Source organism: Amphiprion ocellaris, chromosome 11 (assembly GCF_022539595.1).
Source record: "Amphiprion ocellaris isolate individual 3 ecotype Okinawa chromosome 11, ASM2253959v1, whole genome shotgun sequence".
NCBI lineage: Eukaryota > Metazoa > Chordata > Actinopteri > Pomacentridae > Amphiprion > Amphiprion ocellaris.
This window is the reverse complement of record NC_072776.1, coordinates 1982774-2000154: the sequence shown is the minus strand read 5'-3', so window position 1 is coordinate 2000154 and position 17381 is coordinate 1982774. Positions and strand designations below refer to the sequence as shown.

Sequence of the window (17381 nt, the reverse complement as noted above, 5' to 3'; positions counted from 1 at the left end):
TATGTAAAAACGCATCTTAAAAGACCAAAATAAACATTGCAGAGAAATATTGCACAAATATTGACCAAATTGTCAAAAATGAATACTTTTTGAGGACATTATTCATAAAATTGTGATTTCATTGCAGAGGAACCCTTTTATATACAGTCTGTGTTTATAGCATAGGATCACTTTTTGGCATAAGATCCCTTCATGGCAGGAGATCACATTATAATAATAATAAATTTTATTTATAAAGCGCTTTTCCAAAAACTCAAAGACATTATGGCAGAGGATCACTTTTTGGCACCTCAACGGTAAATCACGGCCCGTTCACACCGCTTGGGGGACTCCCGGTATCCCGGTCCCGGATCAGGAGGAGGAGGAGGAGGAGGAGGAGCCTGGGTGGAGGAAGTAGCTCCACAGATTGGATGTGAGTGGAGGAGCAGTTACCTCCATAGTGAGAGTGTCGCCAACCACTGGATTGTTAAACTACACGATAAGAAAAAGGAAGAGAAGAAGAAGGAGATACTCGGGAGGAAAACTTTTGGAGGAAGCTATTGTTCTTCTATTTTTATTTCCCAGGTACAGGTTGAAGCGGTGCCGCCGGTCCAGCAGCGAGCAGTATGCATTCAGACTGCAGGCTGCTATGGGCAGAGCGGTAATGGTGGGCAGGGGACCGACAGGGGCCGCCGGGGGTCTCGTCCTGTCCGTCCTCCTCATCCTCACCACGGAGGGCTGCCGAGCGCAGAAAGGTTGGTGCCATGACAGCCGGGTTGAACCGAGCCGTTCCCGGATCACGCTGCTTTACACCGCAAACACACGTTTAGCCGTTTTAACGGTGCTGTTGTGGTGAACTTACCTTACATGGCCGTGTGTGTGTGTGTGTGTGTGTGTACGTGGAGTCAACGGCCGCTTTTACGCCGCCGCCCGTCATCATGGTGCGTTTTTTTAATGCGGTGCGGTAAAACCAGGCAAACCGGTTCCTAAAAACCGAGCCAGCTAAACAATAACATGTTGTGTGTTCGCCGAATTAACGTGTAGCTTTGAGTGATTTGTAAAAAGTCCAAAGTCGTGGTCTGTTGCTTTATTTTTGCTCCCCGGTGAGCCGGTTATCTTTAAATCGCCCGGTTTTTAAACGGAGTCTGGCTTTGAGCCGCTATGTGTACGAGACAGCAGTACACATTTGGGAGCTTGTGGCCTCGTTTCTCGTTCCAGGTAGAGCAGTTTCACCACGAAACCAGCAATAAAATCACAAGAAGCTGAATATATTCCGATTGGACACGGTTTGCTGGATGCTAAATGGTAGCTAAACACAATAAATTAGCATTTTTAGAGTTTGCAGCTAACCTCAGGTGGTGAGAGATTGGGGGTGGGGTGGCAGTGGGCTGTAAACACGTGGACTCCATAGTTTGTCATAACTTTAAATTCAAATAAGTCACAATTTCACGTTAATAACAGTGCTATTAGAGGTTAGGGGCTCATTTCAGGTTGAATTAAGGGACTTTCTGGTTTCTGGCCCCGAGAGCCCAGTTGAGGAAGGTAATGTGAACTCCTGCTGAGCTGCATGCAGTTGTTCAGTAACATTTGTGAGTCAGGCTGAGGGTAGCTGCTTTGTTTTTGTCTTGTTCATCTGGATAATGTCTACTGAGGGGCTCTTACATAACTGCAGGCCCACAGAACATCCACTTAGCACCATAAAGCGTGACTGCTCAGTGTTATCTCAGAGCCACAACATCAACACATGCAGTGTCTGTGCTTTCTGACAGCTCCGAGCTCATCACACACAAAAACACACTTCTGATTACCAAGAAAAAAGTCATCATCGCTGTTAAATTGGCTTTTAGACCCCTTAAATGGTCTCAGATTGGATTTATGCCATCATTAACTGCATAACTAATAAAATGAAATAGTCTGTTCTTCAGTTTTATGTGGCGATTTTAATGTCTATAAAATCACATTAGATTTTATTAATCTGGCAGACAGTGTTAGCCAAAGTAGGACAAAATATAACTTGCTTTAATTATTGATCGAAATATCTATTATTTTCTTCATTCAATAACTGCTGGCTGTAAAAATCTTCAGTAAATGGCAAAAAAAACCCAGTTGCTCCTATTAAAGTTTATCTTAAGATATTTAGTTTTGTTTGGAAAGTAAAAGTTGCATTCCCTTGGAACTAGAGAATAAATGGCATGTTTGCTTATTAAATTCTTTAACTAAGTCCCAAATATAGAAAAAAATAAGCAAAAATAAAAAATATATAAACCATATATATATATATATATATATATATATATATATATATATATATATATATATATATATATATATATATATAAAAATAAATTTTTGCTCATTTGTTCTATTTTTTCTCTCTATATATATATACATATATGTATATATATGTGTGTATATAAAATATAGAAAAAATAGCATATGAATATATATATATATATATATATATATATATTTGTTCTGTTCCCGTTTCAGACAACTTTTACTTTCACAAACAATTTAAGGTTCATCATCTTGCTCAAGAGCATCTGCATAAATGAGAATTAAACCACCAACCCTATGATTTATGGCTACAAACAGTCTTATGATATGAACTGCATTCACGTCAGTAATTACCTGTAAACAAGCGTTTACACAACATATGAGAGCAGGTAAAAGAAGCAATGATTAAATTGAACTGTATGAAAGTAATGTTTGTAATTTAATGTTGACAGGTGTACTAGCATGTTTAAAAAAAATAAATAAATGATGAGTGTCCAAAAGTGAAAACCAAATCATCAACATGTCAGTCAGTGTCTCTCACTTCCTTATGCTGTCTGTGGCCTTCAGTGTGGACAATGCTAATCTTTTAAAACTATGCAGCTGCTACATCGGTTCCTTTAAAGAAATAAGGAGTAAATTGACATTGTGGAACTTTTGAGCAAAATGAAGGAAATACTTTAGTTGGGGATTATTTAGAGCTGCAGATTAACACATATTTTATGTACTGGTGAGTTTTCACGGCAGCAGGACGTAAGTGGGAATAACTTTGGTACTCGTCTTCATCCCAGAGAAGTAACATGTGCAACGGTGTGTCTCATTCTTGTTTTTGGATAACAGTGGAACTCTTTGGTACAGTAAAGTAGCATAGCAGTTGTAGATTTTTTTTATATTTTTAACTGAAAAGAAGTAGATATGCTGCTGCAAGCAAAAAAATTTAAAACAACCCAGTCTTTAAATGTAAAAGGACTGTTACTTTAGCTTCATACTCTTATGACAAAGTGAAAAAATTAAACAGTAATTGTGGTATGTGCAACAATTTCAGCGTTGTTCTACCTGTTAGGCCTTAATTGACTCATTTGGATTTTGGATTGGATTGCTTGCTGACTGTGGATGTAGAAAAAAGCAAGGAATGGATATAAAAAGATATCGAAACACTTCTAGTTGGAATTTTTCTCTGTCTTAAATGTCATTAAGTCATGACAGTGATGGTTACCCGGAAATTGAGAGCAATAAGAGCCAGAAAACTTTTACAGAAAGCTGCATGTTTGCGGCTGCAGGATGGTTTGGCTGACTCGGGGGAGGTGGTGCGTCGTTCCACTGTCTGATACACCAACAGGTCCAACCTGGAGGAGTCATCAGAAGGAAATCTTACCTGCAACCTCATCCCATAAGTCATCGTCTAGAGTATGAAGAGCAACATCTGGATAAACCACAGTTGTTTTGGAAAGAAGTTGAGCTTTCTGGCCCTACACAGGTGTGTTTGCAGGTGTTTGATGAAAAGAACAGCGTGACAACTGTTGAAGCTGGAGGTGGAAACATTCTGCTTTCTGGTTGTTCGACAGCCAGCGGGATAAAGAGAAGATCGGATTCTCCTAAACATCAGCCCAGATGGAAACGTCACACAGTCAGTCGGGATGAAACTAAGTAGAAGTTGGCTTGTACAACAGGACAGTGATCTAAAGCAGACACCACAAACTGCTTCAAGAAACAAGCTGAAGCTTTGGGAAAAGCCCTCACTGACCCCTGACTTGAGGATTATTGAAAATCTGTAGGTAGATCTTGATCATTTGCTGCAAGAAGACCTAAAAATATCTCAGAACTTGAAGTGATCTGCAAGGAAGACTGAATGAAGATTCATCATTGAAGAATATGAAATGGTGCTGACCTAACAGGGTGCCCAAAGTTATGCTGATTTTTGACATTATGGATGAAATATACACTAACTAGAGCTGTTAACATTTGCTGAATAATTCATTTTTGATGTGTGTTTGCTGCAGTGGTTGTATTTACTTATTTTAACTTCGGAAATCTAGAATCTGTCCAGGTTTTGTTTACACTAACTGCTTACTTTCCAATTTACGTGGTTGTTGTGAAATTACAAATGCTAGGAATCAGTCGGTTAAATCAACAGAAACCCTGCTTTGTGTTTGTCCTTGTCGACTCCTGCCCTGTATGTGTTTCCTGAACCTGTGTCTTTGTGTTTGTCCTGCAGGTGATGGCTGTGGCCCCAGTGTGCTCGGTCCGAGCAGCGGGACTCTGTCGTCTCTGGGTTACCCGAGGACGTACCCCAACAACACGGTGTGCGAGTGGGAGATCAGCGTGCCTCGTGGCAAGAGGATCCACTTCCGCTTCGCCTCGTTGGACATAGAAGACAGCGACTGCCAGGTCAACTACCTCCGCCTCTACAACGGCATCGGACCAGAGAGGAGCGAGATTGGTGAGAGTGATAAGCACCAACTAACCTGAACTTGAAATTTTTTAATTTTTGAGGAGAAATTTTCACAGTATTTCTTTGCAAAATGAAAATGTTGTCATCTGAAATTCAATTGCACAAAATGCGTTGGGGAGTTGCTTCCCCAAGCAAAAGAGTTCAAGTATCTTGGGATCTTGTTCACAAGTGATGGGAAAATGGAGCGAGAGATGGACAGAAGGATTGGTGCGGTGTCAGCAGGAATGTTGGGTGTTGTACCGAACCGTCGTGGTGAAGAGGGAGCTGAGCGGCAAGGAGAAGCTCTCGATTTAATTTACCATCCATCTACATTCCAACCTTCACCTATGGTCATGAGCTCTGGGTAGTGACTGAAAGAACAAGATCATGGATATAAGCGGCTGAAATGAGCTTAGGGTGGCTGGGCTCAGTCTTGGAGATAGAGTGAGAAGCTCAGACATCCAGAGGGAGCTCAGAGTAGAGCTGCTGATCCTTCACCTCTAAAGGAACCAGTGGAGGTGTTTGGACATCTGATTCAGATCCTCCAGGGAGACTTCCTTTGGGGGTTTTCTGAACACGTCCTCCTGGGAGGAGACCCCGGGGTAGACCCAGAACCGCTGGAGGAATTGTATATCTCATCTGGCCTGGGAACACCTTGGGATTCCCTAGGAAGAGCTGGAAAGCGTTACTGGTTGGAGGGACGTCTGGAACGACCTGCTTCATCTGCTGCCCCCGTGACCGACCCCGGATAAGAGGAAGTAAATGGATGGGTGGAAAATGCGTTGAAGACTTCTGTTAAAGCACCAGCGTACTCCATCAAAGCTGCTTGTCAAATAGTAAAATAACTTTGGAACGCCACTTCCCTCCACACCTTTCTGATGTTACATATCGAGCGTCAGTGTCCAACAAATGCCTTAAACCGAAAATCCAGCATTTACACCCACTGCCATTATCCTCATAATTAAATCATATTACATTTCCCCTTTCTCTACGACAACTGGTTCTTTCCTCCGCCCTCGAGTGCAGCTGTTTGGAGTGACTATAAACACTTTTTCCTTAAGAAATGTCCCATTAGCTTGTGCTGTTTGCTCTGTGTCCATGTATACATGCACAAAAAACACCTGGTTATTAGAAGAAAGTAGGTTCAGTCAGGAAACTGGAGAACAAATTACCTCTCACTGTTCTAACCTCTTTACAGCGAAACTTGCATGTCACACAGAAAGTTGTGCTCAGATTTCTCCCTGACCTCAACCGTGTTTTTGAGCCAAGGGTGGAATATTTTAAAGTAAAGATATGTCCTGGCGCCGATGGCTGCAGCTGATTTAATATACTGCTGGCAAATTTGGGTCATTTAAACAGGAGAAGGCAACGGTTAGTGTTAAATATGAATAAAAAGTCTGCTCACAGTCTAATCAAAAACCAACCAGGTGCTATGCACACCTTTTTGTGAGGTTTCAGTCAAATCTGTAGCTATGAAAGATGGGAAAATAACAGACTTTTTTATTTTCATCTTCTTTATTCAGCCAGATGAAAGTCTATGAGGTTAAAAGCTCTTTTAAGCTAAGACAATAGGAAGTTTGACCTGAGCTTATTTTTCATTCCTAAATCCATCTTTTAGGTTTAGTACTGCTAATCAGTCCAGGTCACAATAACAAATTCTATCAGAATCGGAACTACTTTATTGTATTGAGCGTAAAAGTTTAAAAACATGTCCTAAAAATTAAACATAAGTCGAAAGGTATGAACATGAAATGCAAAAATGTACACTGTGCAAGGAAAATAAAAAAATTGTGTGTGTCTGACACTGAGTGAGAAGCTTCATTAGGAATGTTGTTCTATATTGCTAGTAAGTAGCTAAAAGTGTGATCTAATAATAAATAATTGTTCAGTTTCACCATGAAGCAAGTGTTATATTACATTTTATGATGTGTAAAGAGATCCTGAAGGATTAAATTTGACTCGATATGCAGAAACCCTGCCCAAAATCTAAAAAAATGGTTCATGAAAATCTATTGACATTTGATGAATTTAATTAAAACATGAGATTTTGCATCCCTTGGCAGAAGACTATTATTTATTGAAGTGTGTCCACAATATATAAGAGGATATTTTAGCAACCACTGATCAAGGATTGTTGCTGAATTATAATCAGATATAATTCATGCTTCTTAGTGCACAAGTTGTCATTAAGTTAAAGCAAACAGCTAACCAGACTCTGTGTCCTCTGTCTGTCTAACAGTGAAGTACTGCGGTTTGGGTCTGAAGGTTAAAGAGCTGATCGAGTCCACTGGCAACCAGGTCACTGTCCAGTTCATGAGTGGGACCCACCACACCGGACATGGATTCTACCTGTCCTACTCCACCACTGAACATGCAGGTAACCAAGTCGCTCACCTGTGTGTCTCTTAGTGATGGGTCGGCCCGAGCCTGCAGGGACAGCTGTGTGATTATGTGATCTCAGTTTGGGGCCTGGTTAGATTTCTGTTTTGGCCCTCGGGGTAAGGGTTGCTTCACAGATTGCATGTGTTTGTTGTAGTTACAGCTGTTTGATTCTGCACCACCACTTTTTCTTTTTTTACACTACTGAGGTATTATGATTATCCTGAAAAGACTTGTGCACAGACGTGTAACATGTGGGTTTGTCTAAAAGCTGGCAAAGTATCACTACTGTTGTGTGAAAACATCATATTTCTCCATATGTTAGCTTTGAAAACCATTAAATACAGCGACGACAGCAATTTGGGCTTTTAGATGGGTTCGTAAAAAATATTAGGAAAAGGTTTCATCCTGTGCTGGGATGCTTTTTTCCCCCCAGCTGGAATATTTAGTCTTGATAATTGGAGATTACAAATGATTTAACACCCACAGTTGACTCTGTGTTTAAGTGAAAGTCTTAAACTTAACTCCAATTTCAACAATAAGTCAGTGTGGACTAGAGCTGTAAAACATAACTGATCAGTTATCCACTGTTAAATTGATCCTCAGTTATTTTGCAAATCGAAAAAGTTCTAAATTCTCTTATTCTAGCTTCCTCAATCTGAATATTTTCTGCTTTATTGACTGCTATGTGACAAAAAACTGAATATCTTTGGTTTGTGGACAAAACAAGACTCTTCACTGTGTTGCTTTGGGACCATTTTTGGACATTTTACAGATCAAATGGATTAAACGAGAAAATAATCAAAAGAATAACAGACTAAAGATAAAACTGATGCACTGACTGATTCACTGTCCAACATCACCACCCCCAGAGCCACATTTCTGATAGTTTTGCCTTAAAGAAATGTGTTTTTGAAGTCCGACAGAGTGTAAGCTGTCTGTAACGTGTCTTTGTTGTTGGATAAATTCAGATCAGGTCCCTTCCCAGGTCCCTTTTGAATTAGATATCCTTTTCAAGTTTTTCTTTTTGAGTGTTTGGGTTAATTTTCCACTGTTTCCATCGTCTCCAGTTGAGTAAAGTGCCGATCTGTGCCACTATTATTATTTTCAGTTTGTCTTTTGTCGTCTGTGTATATTGTAGAGATGATATATATTTCTCATTATCCTGTAAGAAAACAGTGTTTACAGCTCATAAAAAGTAAAAAAAAAAAAAAAAAAAAAACAATAATAGAGGACTGTGTGTGTGCAGTTTTGTGGCAGCCGCACTTGAGGCCAAACGAGAGAAGCATTTACGATGTGGTGTTTGCTCAGATATTTAAACACACAGCACAGATAAGGAGCTGCTCTGCTGTGAATGGTATATTCTGATCAGCCACATATCTGGAATTCCAGCGTGCAGGGTTGATCATGCTAGTGGGCACCGTGTCAATATTGTTTTTCTTCCATAAATGAAAGACCAGACGAGCAGAGAAGAGGGGGGCGACGAGTCTCTGCTTAGTCAGATTCTAATTTGTGTTTAGAAAATGTCAATCCGCTGCATTGTTCCTGTCTGTGTAACCTATGTGTTGTGAAGGTTTAAACTGGAGTTTGGCTGGTAAAAGAAATCAGAGAGGAGGAAAAAGGAGGATAGACAGATGTTTTGGGAAGCGAGAAGAGTCATCGTGAAGCCGGTTGAGAAACAAGGGCAAGAGGAAGTGAGAGTAATTGAGAGACTGATGACATTTTGTGGTTTTATTGTCCCTTCCTTCACCCTGTGATAAACGTAACAAAAATGCATGCGCCTGTACATGCGACCCACTCAAAAACAGCATCTTTTCTGCTTTTCTTGACTGCCGTTTGCATTCACCCTCTATTATACGCACATGTACAAGTTTACGCAGCCCAACACAAAAACTTTGCCTTTACATTTACCCTTAAGAAGTTTACAGGGTTCAGTTTTTGGTGGCATCAGTCAAAAAAGTGTAGAATTAAACAAGTTCATCACTGAGGCCATAGTGATAGATTCCAGTCCCTCCAAGATTTTGTGGGCATTTTTCCAGATTATTGCATCCTAAAATGCCTGAATTCGCGGCAGCTTTTCTAAAAAAATTGCGATGTAAGTTGCGATGTTTTAAGCCTATTTGTTGAGACGGTGACAATTGCTAAAAGGTTGCATTTTTTCAGCTTTTAGAACATGTTTCAACATTTTAATTGACAATATTTCTTCCTAAACTAATTCTTTACCGCTCCAACCCATCTCCACCAGCTGGCACAACTAGCAGCAGCCAGACACTGGTTTAACATGAAGTGGTTGGTAGATTTAAGGCACTAAATGATCATTTACTATTGAATGAATCATATTTGGACATATCTGTCAGTGGCTTAAAAAGTTAATTTCAGTTCCTGGCACACACGTGTGTTCACACACACACGCTCATGGCTCGTCACGTGCATTAATGAATCTAACTTACCTTCATTCTTTCAGAGCTCCAATAGATCTGGATGCAACAGCTTCCATCACAGTGATCTGTCTGGTCTGTGGTCTGCTATTTTTAGCCGTTCTCCTAATATGTTTGGCAGTAGAAAAGTGTTTGTCAGTCGATGATTTTTGTCTGTATTCCACCACAATATTGCACGGATACAAAACAGTTTACCTCCGCTTTGGTGAAGAACATCGGGATTGTTTTTCATGGTCTACAGCAGTAATTTCTGTTGGTAAATGAGAGACATTAGAATGGGACATGTCTGCATCTTCACTACATAAACAAGGAAGTGAATTCGGTGACATACGTGCATTACATTTGACTGCTATGATTGGTGCAACTCACGGGAAGCGGGACAAAATTGCAAAAAAGTTGCGGTGATTGGACTAAATTGCAAGGTTGCAATCGTAACATCACGAATTCCTGGAGGGACTGGATATCTATTTGTCCTACCTGTGATAAGCGAAAAGGTTTAGGCTATTCATACATAAACTGCTTTGTGTCTTCTTGTATGTCCTATCTTTTTTTTTTTTAATTTGGTGCACCAACACTCTAAAATCAAAAGGACAGTTGCATATTTATAAGTTTTTCCTATGAAAATAATTCCTTTCTGCCTCAAAAAGACTTAGATGTAACTGTACACACTGTCCAAACCTCTCTCTTAATGCACTCCTCACTTCTGGCGGTCGCTCGAGCACACCAGCTCACCTACAACTCAGCTCAAACACTGCAAAACTACTGTACACTACACATAGAAGTTGTAATGTAGGAGTTATTCAGCCATATAGTTTGTACTGGGAACTGATTCTGGAAAAGCGTCACTTTGCAAGTTGACAGGATTGGTTTCTGGGCTTTGTTATGTGTGAAATCCTGGAAATCTGTCTGTTTTTGAGATGGTCATTGCTCAGCCGTGGCATTTACTGCTTACTTTGCTCACAATGTGTCTTCCGGCATCATAAAAAAGCACCATATGGTCGTGTTAACAGTTTGATTTCCACTGGAGGGGGTCTTTAATGAAACATCTTGCTTACATTTAGAGCTGCAACTAATTATGTTTTATCTCTTATAGGTTGGCAGGTCAGTAAATCCATAAAATGGGAATAAATAGTCCGCACAGTTTCCTAGAATGAAAGGTGATGCATGTTTTTATCCAACCAAAGATGTAAACCAGAGAAAAATCTGTCATTTGAGAAGCGACACCTGAGGATTTTGGCTTTTTTTTGTCCTTACTGATCACAGGCATTAATAAACTGATTGATTAGTTCAATAGGTTATTAAGAAGTGATTAGCTTTAGCATTAATTTGCATGCTTTGCAGCCACAGAACATCATCTAGCGGAACTTAATAGAATGTGGCACCAATTAAGTTAAGTTTCAAACTGACAAAATGATCATTTTTTCCTGCAAACAATACAAAAAAAATCTAAATGCATCAGTGTAAATCACTTGAAATGGTTTATGATGCCTTAGTAATTGTTTGAATACATGTAATACTACCAGTCGCATTTGTATGTGGTTGTCCATGAGCTTCTAAAGGCAGACTTTGATGCCTCAAACCAGGGGTGTCAAACTCATTTTAGTTCAGGTTCCACATTCAGCCTAATGTAATCTCCACTGGGCCGGACCAGTAAAACCACAGCATAATAACCTATAAATAACAACAACTCCAAATTTTTCCTTTGTTTTAGTGCAAAAATGTTCACATTTAAGGAATTATGTTTTTACAAAACATCATGAACAACCTGGAATTTCTCAAGAAAAATAAATTCACTTTCAACAACATTATGCCTCAGTTTATCATTTACACATTAGAACTTAAAAAATATTACAAAAATGACACACAAGATGACAAAAGTCAGACAAAAAAACACAGAACAACAAAAACAAGACAAAATATTACAAAAACGATACACAAAGCAACAAACAACACAAATGAGACAAAAAACAATGAATAACGTAAAACAGAAAATACCAAAAATAAGACAAAAAACACAAGCAAACAAGAAGGAAACACAAAATGACAAAAACGAGAAACAAAACGACAAACACGAGACAAATGACAAAAGTCAGACAAAAAACAACAAAAACAAGACAAAATATTACAAAAATGAGACAAAATGACAAAAGAACAATGAACAATCTAGTATTTTACTTTATGATCCAAAAACTTGTCATGGTCTAGAAATTATTTTAAATTTATAGTTTTACAAATTTACAATCTGCAGTTAATGTCTTCTCTGGAATTTTTACTCTTTACAAAGTCGTCCCTCCGGCTGCAATGGACCCTATGACGAGCCAGTTTTGGCCCGCGGGCCGCATGTTTGACACCCCTGCCTTAAACTGTCAGATTCTCTCTTTAATAAGAATGCTGTTGCTTAGCACTGCGTGAGCGTGGCTTCTGAAAATATGCCTCATCATGTGGAATATTTGCAGGAACTTTAGATCAACAGATAATTGGAGCCACAAGAAGAGGGAAGTCGGTGACGTGTGTTCAGCAGAGTAATAATTCAGGCTCTGTGGTCATCTCGGCTCTAATGAATCACACCTGAACGCAAACGAGGTCGCCGGTGCACCCGGCCACTTTTTCCACTAATCAGCTGATGCGAGTGTTTGCTTGTCATGCAGATGAGCGTGGGTGGACCGTTTGCACAGCTAAGTAAATCAGTAACCATGGTGACCTGCAGCGGTGGGGGGTGTTTGTCAGCTTGAATCACCGGCTGGTTTACCAGATAGAGGGTTTTTTCTTTGTTTTTCTTGACAATGTGGTCGAGACTCACGGAGACTGACCATCACCACAAGGTTTACATCAAATTCCCAGCAGCCCACATCATCCTGTTGGACAGAAGTGGTCACTAAAGCTCCCTTGTTAACACCCAACACACACCCACACACACATTTTTGTGTGGTTGAACTTTGATGTGTTCAGAGTCGATGTAAAACGTCAGTAAAAAAACAAACAAAAACTGGCCAATTCTTGCCTGTCAGATGTGAACTTGTGCTCGGTTTACTTGTCTTCTTTGCCCAGATGATAATCAACTGAGTGACTGTTGCTTGAAGAAAACAAACACTTAAAATATTTGTAGTCATGCTAACAGTAGAATCTAGGAGTTGGTTTTTCTGCCAATCCACTGCTTTGGTGCAAATTAAAAAAAATCTCATATACATGACTAGAATTATTAGGATTAAGCTTCTGTACATTAAAAGTTGTAATATTGGGGTAGTTAAGACATTCATGTTTAAACTGTCTGAACAGATTTTAACAATGATACAAAAAGACTCGACCTGCAAGTTTGTTTCATATGAAATCCTGTAAATCTGAATCCATGTTTTTGTGGCTTCCACCGATACACTGCAGTTTCAAGGGACAAGTGCTCAGCCATGGTTTTCACAACTTATTTTGCTCATGACGTTTCTTTTAGTGTATAAAGACACCATATGGACGTAGATTAATGAGGTAAAAAACCTCATTTCAAGTTGTATTTTGTCACTGTGTAGACAATTTGGGGCAATAAAGCAGCTCAGGCTGACAAAATTTGGTAGATAACTGTAAAAATATAGTATTTTCCTCTGAAATGTAGTAGAAAAGAAGCATATTGTAGCTCAAAACTTTGTAGAACTCGATTTTCTTCGTAGAAATGCTTCAAACTCGATTAAATGGACCAAATACATTGACATTGCAAGGACTGTGTTTAACCCTCGTGTCGTCCTGTGGGTCAAAATTGACCTCTAGGAGGCTAGGATGAACTCTGGTGTCCCAGATTCACCCCCCCTAGTGCCAGTTCACACTGCTCCTACACAATCCAAACAGCACTGCCACATTCAGCTGACCCAGGCCCGTTTAGGAGATGCTCCAGGTAGTGACTAGTGCTGATGCTACCAGTTAGCTAGTGCAAGATGCTGAATACCTAGTGCCAACTGCTCAAAAAAACATAAAGGCAAGGAAACTATACTTATAACCCCTCCAAACCCCTCTAAATGCTAATGCTAGCTGCAAGACTACAACCATGTCCAAAGCAACTGACTGTCACCACATCACTGACAAAGAAACTATACAAGCCAGCCAAACTTGCTAGTGCTACATGCTAATGCCAGTTGCTAAGATACATCATTACTGCAGCCAAGCTCACCACAGACAGAGACTATACAAGCAGACTTCATCTAGGATGCAAGTACAAATTGCTAACTGCTCATTGCTAATGCTGCCTAACAAGAAAACCAACAAACAAAAGACAAAGACACAGCCACTACCTTCCACCACAGCCTTACCTGAGATGGCCACATGGTCCCAGAGAGACTCGAACAGGCCACTCCCCCTCCTTATCTACACTTCCTCTTCCTGGATTTTTTTTTGAAGATTTTTACTCATTTTTAAAAAATATTCATAAGAATTTTCTTGCCAAATTGGGGGGATTTTTAAAAAATAAAACTTTTAAGGGAAATTTTTAAGGAATTATTGGAATTTTCTTCCTGAAGGTTTTGCAAATTTTCAGAAATATGGGGAAATTTTTTGCTGATTTTTGGGATTTTTTTCAGACAAGGAAACAATATTTTTTGGTGCCCATAAATTAAGACAACAGGAGGGTTAAGTACAATTAATAATAAGCATTTGTACTTTACCATTCTCTACTATTGTATGCCTAGCACATTTCCACATAAGAAACAGCACTGCATTTGCTTGAATCCTTCATAACTGCTTTTGAGTTTTTATTTCACTGCTGATGTCTCGTAGTTTATTAAAAACACGATACTGACATGTTAGCAAAGTAAAAAAAACAAACTTTACTAGAGGGGGTTTTTAACAGTCAAAGAAGTAATAGTGAGAGTGAAAATAATTAATTAGCCTTAGAAATAATTGCAGTCCCTAGTTGGGAGAATTACTTCCCTCTGAACAGTTCCTTCATTACTTACAATAGCAGATAACTGCATAGACGAATTAAGTAAAAGAAAAGCTGGCAGTTGTTGACTTAAAAGGGGCAGAAACGGAAAGAAAACGGGGCTGATAGTTTAACAGGACGGTGCAGAGAAACCAGTTGTGACACAGCCTGTTTGTGTTTGCAGATCTAATCACCTGTCTGGACAAAGGAAGTGATTTCCCCCAGGCAGAGTTCAGGTAAATAACGCTCTGCTGTGTGTTGATATCTGAGGACTGATCAAACTGCCAAATACTCATTGTGTGTTTCCTGTTAGTAAATACTGTCCAGCGGGCTGCTTGACATCTACAGAGGAGATTTCTGGAACTGTACCTAACGGCTATAGAGAGGTGAGTCCACAGAGTAGAGGTATGCATGTAGGTGTTCCTCTTTGTCTTCTGCATCACGTTTCCAGGTGAGTCACGGTGCCAGGTGGTCTCACACAACGAAGCACCACATCATCAGCTTACTCATGCTTTCAAGGCCCTGATTTATTCATTTTTGTCTGTATGTCTATATTTCCTGTGCAAACGGGCCCCTCTCTCTGCTGTATGCACGTCCTAGTCTGATGACCTCACGGCACCCCCGCTGTGCGTGAGGTCATGGGCGCCGAGTCTCTGGCTGATGACCTCATGTTCGGAGCTTATTTTTTTCTCTCGCTGGGGGAGGGAGCGGTGTTTGCTGGCTGATGGGAGGACAGGGAGGAGTGTCGGGGTGTGCTTCGAGGAGCGAGGCGCCCCACAGGAACAGAGGAGGGGCAGGGTCAGCGGGTGAAAGGGAGGTGAGATAATAGTTTGGCTGAAAATAATAACTCGGTAATCCAGTCCAGCTGCAAGAGGGTGCTGAGCGGAGCTGCGTGTCAAGTGTGTTTTCAGAGAGGCAAAAATCTGGAGAGTGACTCAGTGTGATTGAGAAGTTGGAGAGAGCTTGGTGCATGCATGCCTGGATTTTTTTTGTTTTGTTTGTTTGCATGAACACAATTCATTCATGGTTTGGCTTTCTGAGAGACACTAAACTGGAACGTAATGGCGTTTGTTAAAGCATACTTTGCCCTCTATCACACAGAGATCCATTGCCCCACCCAGATCTCAGCCCTGCAGCTGGCTTTATCTCCTTTAATTCATACACTGTGCCGTTTTTCATATTTCCACAGCCCACTTATCACGTATGTGTGTGAGTGTTGGTGTGGTTTCCCCTGTTGGAGGCAGGGCGCTGTGGTCTGCAGCAGCTCGTGGTGTTTGTGTTAGTGGTTTGGTATGGCTCTCTTTCGGATGTGGTGTGTGTTTTTGGGAAGTTTAAGCATCACAGGGTAAGTGTTGATTGCTTGTGGCAGCGTTTGACTGCTGTGCGTGTGTGTGTGAGTGTGAATGCATGCATACGAGCGCTTGTCACTCGCTGGGTTTTCCCACAATCCTGTCAGGCTGTGAATTCCATCGTGGGTCTTTTCCAGTAATAAAATCCCTCCTCACTCGACCAGCTGCTCATCGGAGGGAGCTCGTGGCCTGAGTGGAATCGGGTTTTTTCAGCTCGTCAGTGATGTGGCAGCAGGTTTGGACAGGAATGCAGCCGACAGTGAGTCATTCCCATCAGTGCCACTCAGTATCCTCTGTACAGAGACGTGACATCAGTGTGACTCATCCGCCTTTATCTGCCTCAGTCCGAAGGTTAAGTGATCACGCTGCCAAGCAGAACTGCTTCTTCCTGCTCACCTACTTGCAAATAGACAGAATTTATACGAGTAAAGTACCAGCAAACCTGTTGGCCTTTTTACACCACAAAACGTTGCCAGGAGGTATTTTTATAATCTGCTGAACCACAGGAACATAGCTCCAGGTCTGATTCCCTCCACAAAACTTCATGTGCCAAATATTTTAACCTTAAAAGCACTCGTCCCCGGGGCAGTATGGTATATTTTCTGGGAAATCAATTTGGAAAGCATCACTGGTTAATATACATTTCATCGGTAGATTATTTTTTAAAGAACTGAACCAGAAAATAAACTGAATGAGACATTTTGCATCAACTCTTCAGCACTCTGGTGGAGAAACTGTCATCGGAATTATTTTACTTCATGACCGTGTTTCTCGGTCTGACTCTCAGCTTCAAATTTCAGCATATAAACAGTTCACATTTCTGCATTAAGACATTGTTTTCTACACTTTCTATCACTCTTTAACTTCATAAATGCATGAAGAAATTGGTTGTTTTTCTGAAATACGTGGATTTATTGTTTGCGATGTTAATTTGATTAAAAATATGTAGCCTGCTAATACAAATAAAAATAGAATAAGAAGGATTTTGATAAATCTTTCCTTAAGATTTTTTAACGCAGAATTTACTTCATTACATTACATGCATTTACATTACTTCAAACATCTTTATTGTCTAGTCACCTGTCATATGACATATACACCCTTACTGATTTATCTGCAATAATAAAATCTCAGCCAGTTTATCAGCACAGCTCAGATAATCTCCCAAAACCCAATATGATCATATAACAATCCTCATTACTGCTCTACAACAACACCCACAATGGATGCATAGTGATGATAGTGTTGACTGATAACGACTTTAACATAAAATATCACCCAAATGGACACTGACAGGCTAAAACAGTTTTAAAATGTTACATTAAAATATATATATGTGGCATGCTTTACCTTTAAGTTGATGCAGTACTTTTATTTTGCGTGGTGACTTCTCTGCATCTGAAAAACATAATATTTTATATCTGCATGTGCCAGTGAGCCTTCACAATAAGAGTAGACATAATAGGATGTTATTTCCACTGCAGGAGACAGTTTATGTTCTCTGCAGTTAGTTGGAAAAAGTGGTTAGTGTACATACAAATATGTTCCAGGGAGATAACCGTCTCTGAACGTTCTGTGATCTTTCCATCCTCTTTATATTTTCTTTACAAGAGTATCACACAGTTGTTGTTTCG

At 40.1% G+C, this 17381-nt stretch overlaps 1 protein-coding gene across 2 annotated transcripts in view; it reads left to right on the top strand.

Moving 5' to 3' along the window:
- The first annotated feature begins 402 nt into the window (after positions 1-402).
- The window catches only part of dcbld2 (discoidin, CUB and LCCL domain containing 2), a 26699-nt gene continuing 9720 nt past the window's right edge, over positions 403-17381 (top strand). For both annotated transcript variants that reach the window (XM_035951205.2, XM_023276742.3), the window contains exons 1-5: positions 403-734; positions 4469-4693; positions 6924-7061; positions 14583-14634; positions 14712-14784. In XM_035951205.2, the coding sequence (XP_035807098.2) occupies positions 629-734; positions 4469-4693; positions 6924-7061; positions 14583-14634; positions 14712-14784 (594 nt within the window). In that variant the 5' untranslated portion in view covers positions 403-628. The remainder of the gene's footprint in view (positions 735-4468; positions 4694-6923; positions 7062-14582; positions 14635-14711; positions 14785-17381) is intronic.